The 14,798-nt window shown below is 39.6% G+C and overlaps 1 protein-coding gene across 10 annotated transcripts in view; it reads right to left on the reverse strand.

The window, feature by feature from the left end:
- Positions 1-1,583: 1,583 nt before the first annotated feature.
- AGRN (agrin) overlaps positions 1,584-14,798 on the reverse strand; it is a 653,845-nt gene continuing 640,630 nt past the window's right edge. For all 10 annotated transcript variants that reach the window (XM_089668391.1, XM_089668395.1, XM_089668399.1 and 7 more), the window contains 2 exons: positions 10,725-10,828; positions 1,584-6,467 (listed from right to left, as the gene is read on the reverse strand). In XM_089668391.1, the coding sequence (XP_089524517.1) occupies positions 6,310-6,467; positions 10,725-10,828 (262 nt within the window). In that variant the 3' untranslated portion in view covers positions 1,584-6,309. The remainder of the gene's footprint in view (positions 6,468-10,724; positions 10,829-14,798) is intronic.

Below are 14,798 nucleotides of genomic sequence, written 5' to 3' on the forward strand. Positions count from 1 at the left end.
AAAATTGAAACAAAAGGATATTAAACATTCCCTAAGTAAGTTAGAATTACACGTTAAGTTCTCTGGTGCTAATGCACTTTTTAGGGGGGATAATTGCTTCTCAAATACAGTTGACATTGTCTAGGCAAATTTCCTGCAAATATATGAATTTTCACTGTTTGTCATGTCAACTACACACCCAGTGTGACCAGCAAACTGGTGTCAAAGTAGCTGTTCCATAACTTTCTTTTTAACCGTTTCCCTACTGCCCTATAGCAGACGTACTGCTACAGGGCTGTGCAAAATCATGTATATATACACGTTATTTTATATTTCCGGGTAGAGGGCACGCATGACCGCCCTACCCGTGCCACCATTGGCTGCTTCAGCAGTCGATCATCAGCATCTGGTGATCACCGAACAACAGTGACATGGGAGAGATCTGATACAGACCTCTTCTCTGTCAGCACCAGTATGCTGCTTTGTATTGCTCTGCTATGCAGAGCAATACAAAGCAGCATGCTTACACAGTAAAGCACACACAGACAACACAGTGAAACCGCACACAGTTAACTCTTTGGGCAGGAAGGGGTTAACATCTGGGGAGATCAGTGTCATTAGTACAGTGTCATTGCTTTTTATTAGCACTGATCACTATTTGTGGCAGTTAGTCAGTTCCCCCCCAGTGTCAGAATGCTCGCCGCAGTCCTGCTAAAAGTCGCTGATCTCCACCATTACTAGTATATAAAAACAAAAACTCCATTGTATATATACCACCATTTGTAGAACCTATAACTTTCACGTAAACCAATTAATTTACAGGTATTGGGATTTTTTTTAGCAACAACATGTAGCAGAATACATTTTGGCCGAAATTAGTTTTTTTACTGGATATGTTTTATAGCAAAAAGTCAAAAATATTGTTTTTTTTTTTCAAAATTATCCGTCTTCATTTTGTTTATAGTGCAAAAAGTATAAAATGCACGGGCAATCAAATACCACCAAAAGAATGCTCCACTTGTGAGAAAAAAAGGACATAAATTTCATTTGGGTGCAGCGGAATTGTCAGTTAAAGTAACGCAGCTCCGTAACGCAACAAATGGCCTGGTCAGGAAGGGGGGTAAATCCTCTGGAGGGCAAGTGGTTAAAACCCAACTCTAGCCAAACGTTGTTTTGTTTTAGGTATTTCTCCTCACTGGCACAGGAATCTCTCAAGTGAAGTTGCTAACATCAAAATGCATTTAAAAAAAAAAAAAAAAGCAGAGAAGGGTTATTGCTGTCTGTATCTGACTTGGACTTCTCTCTGTCCCATTGAACACCCTGGGGGTAATTAATAATTGGAGCTCAGCCAATGATTGATGTTGATTGGTTGCTATGGGCAATGGCGCAAGTTAAAATAGAACTGGTCTCGGGCACTTTTTAAAAAAATTAATTTCCAACCCCTCAACCCTGTGTGTACGTAACAGAATGTTACTGGGGCAGAAAGTGAAAGAAGTTCTAACCCTTCTCTACACTATCCAAAACAAAATGTTGGATAAAGGTGGTTGACTTGAGCAGAACTAAAAAACAAACAAACCATATAATCATTGAAAGAATACACAGGGTTATTTTTAAATAGTTTTCAGACTTTATTTTGTGGTGAGTGGACAAAAGACAAGTAATAAAGTTAGTAATGGTTATAACATGCTGTACTGTATACTGTGCACTGTCCTCCAAGACCCCTAACAGCAGATCACAGCAGGATCACTACCCTAGAATTGTGATGTATTGACAGACATAAATTAAAATTAAAAAAGACAAACAAGAAACAATCATTTTGTACATTTTTGATATAAATGCTAGTAAACCAGGAAAAAAATACAATAAACAGAAAATGAAATGTAAGTGCACACAAAATGAACTGTGCCAGATAAATGAATGGCCATATGGCAGGATAAAAACACAGGATGGGATTCTTTAATTGTCTTCTACAGCTTCAGTGGTCAACATAAATTTCTCAGTGTAAACCAGAAGACCCTCAGTTGACCACTGTTTGGCTTGCTGCCAAACTGACCACCATCGTTCCATGGCTTTCTATGTATTCACTATCTATTGCAGCCAGGAAGGAATTGGTGGCCTTGTAATCCTGATTATAGACACTGTAGGTGATAGGAAATTCTGTCACCTGTATGAACTTTGGGAGAAGGGTCTGAACGCAAAACAAATGATTGCTCAAACATAGTAACTCTCAATAGCTGCTTGCCACGCTGCTCTGTTTCCCCAAGTTGTAAAGATTCTATTGCATGATCACCTGAAGCTAAAACTGTCATGTGTATCATCAAAGGGCATCACGTGGTTACTGATCAGGGATACCTGGTATGGTCTCCTGTTTTTGTTCACTGGCACACCTTGAATAAAGTACTCAAAAAGCCCTTGGTAATACACTATTGATTCCACCTCACCCATCTCATCCTAAACTAAAGTGAACTGTCCTTACCAGGACACAAGCTACTAACTCCATACACAATCAATTCCATTTGTATGCACATCTCACAGCCAGTAGACGGTGGTGGCTTATGGTCCATTCTGTAATGCCCTTAATACCTGTAGTCAGAGAATCCCCCTTAAATACTTTTGGTCTGGTATGTACACAAATAGCACCAACAAAAAGATTCCACAGTTTTTTTTTTTTTTTCTTTGTTATATAACCTACGAAAAAATGGGAATCCACAGGCTCAGTTACCACTGGCAAAGCTAAAGGGCGACTTGAAGTGCCATTCATCTCCAAAATGTAGGAAAAATCCACAGGGACACATACATAAACTGTGGCTGAAAGGATTTGATGAGAGCTGATTGACCACTCCAGCCCATCCAAATTCTGTTGGAAAGAGGAGATTTATAGAATATATTGATAAGAAATTATGAATGCATAAGTGTGCAGCTCCTGTTCTCCAATAATGTCGATGAGTTGTGCATACAAGAGGAATTTACTGCATATAAATATATATTTTCAGAATGGATCATGTGATAGAATTACAGACACGCCAGGGAGAAGGATCGGGCACACACACTCACACAAGTATGAGAACATTATTCTATCCCTCAACTGATACACAACAAACTGGTGTTAAGGGGGTATTTACAGAGATATTTCCAGTTAATCAGATACAAAATGATATCTCCATTTGACTAGATCAATATCCTGTTTGAAGTAGACAGCCTTTATGTAGAAAATTTATGCTGCTTCAAAAGAGTATAATTCTGCAAATACTAACAGATATATGATGTAGAATCATGAGTGCCACTGACTTGTACTTAATATCCGAAAGGGATGAATAAAAGGTTGTGGGAGGTAAGTGTAACGTATATAGTTGACACTGAACTCTGCACTGCTTGTCGCTACATCTAGAGAAAAGCCAAAACAATATTTAATTTCTATGGGGCTGATAATATCAATTCAAACAATCTGCTGGAAGTGTCAGACAATAGGGGGAACACATTTTCAGAGCTCCTGATTTAGGAAGGTAAATGTACACGATGGTGGTGTACCTGCCTTCTACTGTGACTGTATTTACCTATTCTTGGAGATGTTCTTTTAAAAGAACATGTCACTTTTCATTAATGCATATTATAGATTTATAGGGTGATCAAATCTGGAGCAAATGTGCATGGCAACCAACGACATCACAGATAGTTTAAGAATGTGTTCTGAAAGAAATGTGTGTTTATATAGTTGCTGCTCAAATATGCACTGCCTCTTAGGGCTCCTTCCTATGAGGAACGAGTACTAGGACTCCAGCAGTACAACCGGCATTTTTAAGCATTAACCAAATTATGACCGGTTTCTAAAAATGTCAGAACGGCAATTTAAAAAAAATAAAAGCATTCAAATACAATCAACCTGAAAAGTTAAATATGTCTTTGTATCATTTGTTTAACCCAACTTTAGCACTTCGTGTAAACCCAACGTTGTAGCATTTAGTGTAATGTGATGAACTGTGTAGTTAATTGAGTATCTCAAGTATTTAATTGAATATCTACACAATGGAACCTTTTTAAGTGACTAGAATTTGTATACAGTAGGATGTTTTAGCTGATCATTGCTTACGGATGCGGTCAGATGGAGGCTTTCTAACTGAAAATAACATATTCATGTGCCTGGTCTCATTTAGGTGTAAGTATTAAAAATAAATATTTCTAATTTTTTGCAAGATTGGCTTCACACAACTATTCACTTAACGCTACTGCAACACACCCTGCAAATGTACCTCAGCACATATGTATGTCAGAGTACTACAAAGCATTCATTGGAGCCAGCTGTGTGCTGCATTTGAAGAAAAGTCCCTGGCTGATTTTCATGCATTGTGGCAGCACATTGAAATAAAAAAAAAAAAGTTGCCATAATGCAACCTTTTCTGAACACATGGAATGACGCACATTAACCTGCATGTAGTAACACTGCAAGAATGTGCAGGAGGTCTAAAGGTTGTTGGAAAAGCAACTGCTTGCATCAGAAAGCCTCAGCATACCTATACATAGTGTGTTACTCTTTAATAGATCTCTGTGCTCTGCCTATAACAAAGTGAAATGTGATCAATTGCTGTGGGCACATAGATCTTGTACAGAACTGTTTTGGAGGGCATTGGCTGTTTCATTGTTTTATGCGGGCCATATATGGCCCCAATTCCATCTGATTCCTGCTTATTCAGCTGAAATTTGAGCCATGGGTGGCCCCATTGGCCACTCAGCTCAACAAACTTTGTTCTGACAATCTAAGGAGCCAGGCAGAAAATTTCTCTTCTGAAGCCAATCAGCTGCAGTTACTATTTGGGTATTCTAGCAGCCATGGGAGCAATGGCTGTCAGAATGTAGTAGCTGCCAGGGGCGACTCCTCCATCCATGCTGTATAGAGATGAACAAGAGAAATCCTAATGTGTATGGCTACCTTTAGAGTAAAATGTCTGCCAAGCACTTGTCCCATAGCTGTTCATCCTGCAAGTATCTATTAGATCAGTCTTAAATAATGCTCAATTATTAATTAAAAAAAAAAACTCTACCAACATTTTTGTAAGTTGTTTAAGAAAATTCTTTTCAACCCCTCTGAGTAATGAACAAATGTCACTTATCTAAGTCTCTTGTTGGCTAGTAAAGTTACTGTTGCTTTACAGTGAAACTATATCTGTCCTCGTAGGTCTAGTCAACACTCTACTGTGTTTCAATCACCAGTGATACATTCAAACATCCAGAACCTTTCTAATGGCCACTAGATGTGAGTCGGTTAGAGATAAGGGTTAAATAAATGCTTCCAAAAAGAAAAGACAGTGTATGTCATGAACAACTAAAAACCAATTAAAAAAAAAAAATCTCCTCCAGCATTTTAATAAAACCCTGTCCTAGAAGGGATTATACCATTCCTTAGCACTATACTACTGAGTAAGCCAAGGAAACCTCTACACAAATTCATGGGGCTTTATAAAACCAACAGCCGCCTTCCAGGGTTAATGTACAAGTGGATTTGGAGGATTGAAAGAGTTGTCCTCCACCCCCCCTACCATTTGGAATTGGCCCACTCCAAGTATAACAGGGGTTGTCCTAAGTCAAACTCGCAAAAAAGAAATCAAAATTTTAAAAAAAGGAATGTATGACTGGATGTTTATATAGTAGACACCCCTATGGGGGCAGAATGATATGGAAGAGGTATAGGGATGCTCGTGGGAAAGGGGGGTTTCTTGCAAAACAGAATATGATTCTAACAAGAAGGCCACACTATTACCGCGGAGACCTCTTATCTCCTCTTCTTTCCTTAAGATAATATTTTGTCTTGGGAATACAAAGCAGCCAGCAGTGGGGACATCATCCAACCCATAACAAAGGTATCTCTCACTGTTGAGTGGGTACAGCTGAAGCAGCATCACATCACACATCTCAAAACGCATGCACTCATACACACCAAAGGCAAAATGCTGCAACCATCATCACGGGTTTAGCGGAGATTCAGCTAACCCAATTATTAAAGTAAATTTAGCTCTTCAATATAAAATATCTTTTATCTTCCCCAGTAATCCCTGATTTGACTTGAATAAGGCCCTTGTGAGTTAAACCATTTCTCACATATTACCTGCAAGTTTGTCTAACCTTTCCATTATGTAACCACCCCACTGGATTTTGGTCTGGTTGCAGTATTTGAACTCATTCACACATATAGACACTGCCTTCTCCTTCCTCCCCCCACACACAAAATATAAAAAGCAATAAGTTTACAAAAATAGAAAATAATTACAGCAGTGAATGGGTGGGGAGAGGAGGGAAAGGGGGTAGGCTAGAAAGGAGGAAGGTAGGTAAGTCTCCAGATTATTTGGCTGAGCAGTATAATATAGGGGGACTATTCTCTGCATCTTCCACAAGGTGTAGTTCCTTCCGATCGATGAGAACATCCTTCATGCACCCTATGAAGCCAGTGCTATATGCTTTGGGAAGCTTGTAGGAGACACTCAGCTTCTCTACACCACCTGTAGATAGAGAAGAAGAATAATATATATATATTAGACAATGCGCTGAGCCACAGAATTATAAAGTATACATTTGCCCACTAAATCACATGATGCTACAACTGACCGGCAGCCACATACATTTGCTTCTCAACTAGATACATCATACTACAAGATATTTGCCTTTTAATGCTTTGTCGCTGAACCAGAACAAGTATGCAGAGCACGGCATTGGCTTCTTTCTGACTTCACTTGTGCAAGTCCCTTCCAGGGCAACAATCAAATCAGTGGGACAGAAATGGCACTACACATACTCATCTAATAACTGGATGTAACTGTGGCTGGTGTGAAACATGTTTATCACAAATGGCTCACTGATGTCAGCATATGCATTCACTTGGGACCTGTGTCTTAATCCATTTGAATGATGGATAATTACTCATTACATTTGGTATCCTACAATAGCTAGGAAAACTGCCCAATGGAAGCTCAGGATTCAGTCACATCTGGCAGTTTAGCACAGTACTACGCATAATAACCACCAGGGAGAATAGTTCAAATGTGCACAAATGATATGTTGTGTGCTTTCAGACTATGCATGTGCAAAAAAACCCCAAAACGAATATATATCAGTGGCAGAAGTATAAACATGTGACTGGGTCCCTATGGCTTGCACTGGATTACTGATTAACAGAATTGGATAAGGTTTACATGACCTGCCAGAGGTTGGCTCTGGGTAGCATGGGAGACAACATTGGGACTGGTGAGTAGGGATGATGGGCTTGGCTGTGTTCAGATCCTAGTCTGAACCCATGGGAGCAAGTCCACCAGGATGCCTTCACTTGTACTGGGTCAATCATCTGTAGCCAGGACATGCCCCACAACTTACAAATACAAAGGGTGTGTATATTTGTCTGGCAGGGCATGCCTTGGTCACAGCTGACTGGCCCAGTACAGTGACAGCTTCCTGGCAGGCTCCCTCACATGGGTTCAGATTAGGATCCAATCATGCCCAAGATCTTCCCGACTGGTGAGCTTTAAGATGGCAAGGGGTCCCTGAGGACAAGTTTGTTGATATCTATGCATTTTCATCTAGGATGTTTTTATTTTCCTATAAAGTTCTGCAATTACATCTGTGCCATTTTAGTCAAGTCATTATCAAAGTGTTCACTGCTGTTTTTAAATTATTTCCTCTTGCCTCCTGTTGTGATAGGAAGTCATCACTTTGACAGGAAATGAAGAGAAAGCTCACCTACAGTATCAAGGTCCAGTATTGAGTTTCACTTTATATACTAATAATTTTTGTATGCACTTTTTCTGTGGCCTATAAATAAGGAATTAAAAATTCAGCGCAGAAGTTCCTGAAAGCAAGCAGATCTTCATTCAGGTTGTCAGTTGAGTTTCATCCAAGTGCTCTAGGCAAAGAGGGTTTGTAACAATATATACAGCACATGCCAGTATTCTCTCCACTGCTATCCTATTCTGTTAATGTCAGTGAGAAGACACAACATAAACTGGTGCATCTTCGGATAAATGCCAGGTGTAGACAGTGTGGGTGGGAGGTTGTAGTGCCTGCTGTCAGAATGGAAGTAAAGTACACATGCTCAAAGTTCAGTGTCTAACTTCCTTCCACTGAAAACATTTTGTTAGCTTTCTTTTACTAGGATGTGGGAAATGACCACTGTAATTCCATAGCAGGTTAGGAGATACCGTTGGCTGGGTCACACACCTGTACTGTGGATATATGTGTATCTACTCTACAGTCAGATAGTGATCATATAAAAGGGGGATTCAATCTGTGGAACTGGTGAGACTGGAAAGTCCCTGTATCCCTAAACGTCTCAGTATGGCAGCCATCACTCAATCCTGTCCTGACTTGACGGAACACGAGTATGTTGGTGTACTGACTAAACCCGGAAGGTATTAGCTATCATGTCTGTGACAGCTTATATGCTCCAACAGTGGAACTGCAATATACAAATTCCATAATGATACAGCAGTATTTTATTCTGCTGGTGTTCAGTCTAGAAAAATACTATTTATAATTGAAACTAATCGACTATATCAGTCTTTTCCATGGTCTGCATTTTTAATCCTCTGCAACACTCATTTATAATTTGTTATTGAAATAAAATCCACATTTGATTTACTTCATTAAGAGTATCATGATTTTACATTACTGTGTCACTGTTTTTCTTCTATATATTGCTATTTTTTTTTAATGAATGTACAATTTTTAGCTTTGATTTAAAGTATTCTTGTCACACACTGAAAAGACACAGAGGAAGGGCAGCCTGTAAAAGAAACCAGTGCACCACTACAGGTAAGTGTTGATCGAATTAAAAATTCTGGTGCTGAAAATGAAAATTCAAAATGCACTTTGCACATTTCGGTTTTGGTTTCTGATTTCGGCAGTTTTTAAAAATTAATATATATTTTTGGAAAATAATACACTTTGATTAAAAATAAAACTATACAGTATATACCCCAATTTTTTTGTAAAATATGAAAGAAAATGTTACAGCAAGTAAATAGATACACAACATGCCACGCTTTAAAATTGCACATGCTTGTGGAATGGCATGAAACTGTGGTACTTAAAAATCTCCATGGGTGATGCTTTACACTGCTAACCTGTAGACATTTTTAAAGTTACAGAGGAGGTCTAGTGCAAAAAGTATTGTTCTTGCTCTGACGTTGGTATTCAAACCACACACGTGAGGTATCACCACAGTTTAGATATGTGGGCGTGGCCTATGTATGCGTTCACCACTACGTACAAGCACAGGGGGATGGAGGCACTTAATGTTTTTTTCTTAAGGGACAGTGCAAAAAAAAAAAAAAGTGATTAAACTTTTTTTTAATCAGAAGAAATACATGCATCCTTGTGATAGAATTAATTAGTGACAGGTCCTTTTTATGGAGAGATATGGGGTCAATAAGACCCCATATCTTTCCTCTGCAATGTAAAGCATTGGATTAGCAAAAAACAAAATGGCCAGAACTGGAAGTGACATGGCTTCGTTCCTCCAAGGGCATAGAGATGAATGGAGGCCATCTTTCCTTCACTCATCTCTATGCCCAGCGCTGCAATCGTTTCGTGGTTTTTCAGGTAAGGCTGAGAACTACCGAGAGGCGGGCGGGTGACGGGGTTTTTTGGCACCTCAATCGGTGCTCTTTTTCATTTCAGCCACCGAAATTTTGGTGCATCCTTACTTACCTGTCTATTGGGTGGCACTGTGGTTCCTTCTGCTGGTTGCTACAGGACAGAACAGAGTACTGACATCGCAACAGGTGGTAGGAACCACAGCACACGGGGGAGGACACACTATCTGAAACACCTGAAAGCGTCAGACAGTAGTGTGTCGGTGTCTCTTGAAGAAAAGGAAGCTTTGTCTCCAGCCACCAGACAGGTAAGTATTGAATATTATCTTTTACAGCCTGCACAGGGTCCATATTTTTCAACATGGTGACATTACTGCATTAAAATATTATAACGGTTTTGTAGTATGTACCTCCAGCACTCATTGTACCAGCGACTGCACTAAACTATAGAAAATAAGTGATAATTGTGAGTGTTAATTAGGATACAACAGAATGTAGTCAGCCTAAAATAGCAAAGTGATCAGTACAGGACAAGTGATCAGTACAGGACAAGTGATCAGTACAGGACAAGTGATCAGTACAGGACAAGTGATCAGTACAGGACAAGTGATCAGTACAGGACAAGTGATCAGTACATGACAAGTGATCAGTACAGGACAAGCAGAGCTGGCTGTTCAAGAATTACTGAAGCAGGTAAATAAAATGCCAGTTTCTGGGCCTATTTTGTGTGTGAATGTGATCTTCATACTAATAATATTAACACTTTTTTGTATTATTTTTAAACAAAATTTAGTTTTATGTAATGACAGGAAATATGGAAGGTAATCATTAAAATATATACAGTATTTATATACTCTGCTTCCATACAACTTTGGGGTACACAGTGATTATTTCTCTACTTCAGTACATATAAATTGTTGTGCTCAGACTAACAGACAATAAATTTGATGTGGTCTATCCTGAAATGTCACGCTTTTTAATCCACATCCTTGCTGAGAAACCTCTAATAAACAAATGGCGACTAAAGGGGAACAAAGGAACTACTAACATGAAGAAATGTGAAGGTCACATAAAAAGTTAAGGTAAACAATAATGAATGAAAATAATTACTAACACATAAATAGAATGGTCGCTGTAAGTTTTCTCATTGTAGTTATACAAAATGAGTCTTACCCAGCCACAAGGCTCCATCAGTATCTAGATGTTTAGACCCAAACGGAGATGAACCAAAGACTGGTGCCTCATTGCCAACTTGTAAGATGCCATCTCTGTTATTTCTAAAAGACAGAGTTAAGAAAAAAATTAGCATAACCTGTAGATATAGCAAACCACGCACTTGCCTTGAACAGTGATACTCGAATGTGGTATAATTTTTAACTTTATTTTCCTATTTCTATTTTCACTTCTGTCATTAAATCTATATAAAGGGAAGTTTATATATGTTGCCTGAAGTAGACCCAAACGCAAAAAGTGAAGATTTGTTATGATGTAGAGAATATCTAAAAATATTAATTTGAGTATAGCCAGGTACTGGACTAGAGAAACACAGAGGAGACATTGTTCTCTTTACAGTCAGTTTTACTTTCACTTTCTGCTGCTACTTTCTATACTGGATGTTGTGTTGCACTATCCCCTCCAGTCAGCAGGGGGAGAGCTAAAGACAGTAAAGTCTATGGGATGTCTATGCAGAACATTGAGGATGATCAGAGTCATGGACCCGTTGCAGTTCCCAGAGGACACTGAAGCAGTGGAGGGGGAATGGTGGAATAGCTTTTACTGGACTGCTGTAAGAACTTCTTCCTCTTGGCAGCACGGGAGTCCATGTGAGCACATCAGTCCGTGTGCCCACATTTCTGCAGGAGATCAGACCAGTGGGGACCAGAGTTTGGTGCCTCAGAATGATGACACAGGGGTGGAGCTATACGGGCCGTGGGGTTTCCAACCACTCTGCCTCTCCTGCCCTCTCCCCCTCCTTCACTCTAGATCACTGAAGCCATCTGCTGAGAGACAAGGGGCCCTTTTCTACAGCAGGAGTCTATGGCCGAACTACAGGGACTGGTTACAGAGCTCACTGCCCATTATCAATTTACTTATAGCATAGATTGATTTACTGGAAGCAGGACACTTGGTACAATTAGCAACGGTCGATAAATTAGCATGCAGTATTGGCACATTATAGGTGCTATGTACTAACACTTCTTAAAGGATCCCAACCATAGTCGGAAGAAAAACACAGTAAAAGGCTGCCATTCAACGAGCCCCTATCTACTATTCATTTAATCTGTACCTCCGTCCATTTAGTCTAAGCCTAGCATAGTCATCCTTAATGCATTTTGGCAGTATAGTCTCCTGAATGCAGTTAATCCAAACATATTACTGTTCATTGCTTCACTCATGGTGATCCTTCAGTGATTTCTGTGATATAGCAAGCTGTGTTTTTTTTTTTTTTTTTTTTAACAGTGGGTCAGAAAGGTTGAAGTTGTTCTTGGTAATTTGTGCTCTTTGTTCTGTACCTTGACTCCAAGTGGCTCATTTGGAGGGTAGCACTACATGTGTCTAAGTGGTACCCTGAAAAATCTACTCTTGTTCTTGAATTTCTCCTAAAATAAAAAATAGCAGTGCACTTTCTGGCATGTGAATGTGCCTAGAGCCCCATAACTGTACATAAGTTGTGTGAGATTTTAATGTTATCTCTGACTTCTAGTTTGTCAACATCTGGAGAGAGATTTGGTGATGTCACAACTGTGCTGCTCACTGGTCTCCATGCTGGAGAGAAAACTGTACCCGAGGCCCTGCAGTGCAAGGATCCCCTTGTTTCATTCTGTGAATCTGTGTTTCTTACTTCTCCTGCTGCTTGTTGAATATTTCAGTCATCAAGGGACAAGCAATAGCCTAATTCTCTACCAATATAGTCACCTCCACTACTGACTTGCCATTCCTTGTTCTACACAGTGTCTGTTTTATTTCTCTAGGACTCATCCTCCATAGATCAAATATATGAGGTGACAGCAGTGGTTTAGTGATTAGTACATTTGCCTTGCATCACTAGGGTACTTGGTTCAAATAGGAAACTATTTGTATGGCGTTTGCATGTTCTCCCTGTGCTTGTGTGGATTTTCTCTAGGAACACTAGTTTCCTCCTGCACTCCAAAGACATGCTGGTAGGATCATTGGCTTCTGTCTACTACAGAATTTGAGAAAAGTGTTTACACCTATTAAGGAAAATCTGCCTATAATTTACAATTAAAAAAAAATACCATTGGGAATAAATGGCATGTACCCGCAACAGCCTTTAGGTCATACTTATTTTTCCTTGATGTAAGGAATTGAGGTAAAAATGTAGTCTTTAAATGTTTATGCATCAGTATCCCCCCTTACCCCCCTTTTCCTTACCTGAGCCCTCATTCGATCCAGCGCTTTGCACGTCTGAAGCTATTCTCTCCTCTCACTTCCTAGTCTCACTGGCTTTTGCTGAGGCTTTTGGCTCTGTCTGCTGTAAAACCAAGTGATGAGGGAGCAGGGCCAAGTCACACTGTCTGTGTCAATAGACACAAACAGCAAGGCGCAGGGGCACTTGAAGGAGGGGAGGAGCCAGGATGTTTGGGCAATTTCATTGCACAGAACAGGTAAGTATAAACCTTTTTTTTTTTTTGAGCATTTACAATCACTCTAGGTCCTACTGCTATGCCTCAAAAGCTGGGCAGTTCTGACAGGCAAACCTCTAGTGGTGTTGGAGTTTGTCCATCACCTTCTGGCCTCTTACATGTTCCTATTGGTCTATCGCTAAGGTGTGCTGCCTCATTGGCCAATAGGAATGTACAGGAGGCAGGATGGGGCAGGTAAGCTTGGACTATACCATAGAGTGCATAGAGTCTTGTCTGTCATACCAACCCAGTTAATATTTGTTTATTTTTGTATACTAGTATTAAAGTTTCTCACTTTTCTTTTCCCCATCTGATCCTGGGTGACTGTGTTAGTTGAATAACACAGACCAGAAAGCAATGATATGTTGTAGCTATGACAAATAATCAGAACCAATCAACTGCTTAGAGGGGACAAAATAATAAAAGGCAGTTTTTCTGATTATGATGTGTTGCTGTAGTTCACCCTAAAGAAATAAGGCTACACCAATAGAAAGGTCACCAGCTGACCATCATCATTGTTCTTGCACCAATCTCATCAAATGCTATACTAGGGTTAACTTTAGTCCTTTGAATACTACCAATGAAATTTGCATCTTACAATTCCTAAGGTATCTTGGTGCACTCACGCAGCCACAACATGACCCCAATGTTTTTATAATTTCTGCAACTGCAGAGTACATTGCACAGCATGACCCCAAAGTTTTTATAATTTCTGCAACTCCAGAGTACATTGCAGAGTACATTGTGTCCTGGTAGCCAAGCCCTGGCATCTGAAACATCTAAAGAGCTGAGATCCCCAATGATCCCTCCATTGGCGGCAGCTAGCCAAAAACATGGCCTGCCAGTCCTCATAGAGAGTCCTGCCGCTCATGGAATGTAGTGAGACTGCAGATCTTACATAGCTTAACTCTTCTCCTGCCAAAGAACGCAGGCACTAGTAATTCCATAAAGTTCCCTAGTTATACTCTATTTCTTTTTTCAGGGAGCTTCAGCCATGAGGCTCACAATATTTAATCACTACTCAGTTGGTCATAGCAACCAATTTAAGGTCTCATTTTAAAATGAAATAAAGGAAAATGAGAATGGTAGTTATAGGCAAGAATAATAGTTTTTCCCGAAAGAGACTAGCATAGTCACACTCACACTCATGGGAAAACAACAACCACATCATTAATTTAGCCAATACCTGAACATGGTTCATGTGTAGAGAATGAGGCATGTTTGTGCAATGAGTGCTAGTTTTAAATGAAATCTCCACAAAATGAGTCTTGTTTTGAAGTGGATGGAGCCATCTGAGTGTGAACAAACATAGAACTGAAAATTCCACCTCATTCTCCTTCCCTCACTGTTATAAAATTATACTTCGTGTTACAACTTCTTTTGTCAATCGTCTGCAGGCTTCTCTTATGGTTGATTGTTAAAGGATTCACAAGTCAGCAGCTTCAACAGCTGATTATTATATGTTGTCTTTAACCTACACCCAAAACAAAGTTATAAGTTCTGAAAAGTTCTAATTATCAAACCTGGTGGAAAATATCTGCCCGTTTTTAAAGAATATTGCAATTGCAGACCATATTGGAACTATAGAGGTATCAAGTCAACT

The sequence above is a fragment of the Staurois parvus genome, unplaced genomic scaffold (genome assembly GCF_062004578.1).
Source record: "Staurois parvus isolate SC_StPar_1 unplaced genomic scaffold, SC_StPar_1.0 ptg000057l, whole genome shotgun sequence".
Lineage (NCBI taxonomy): Eukaryota > Metazoa > Chordata > Amphibia > Anura > Ranidae > Staurois > Staurois parvus.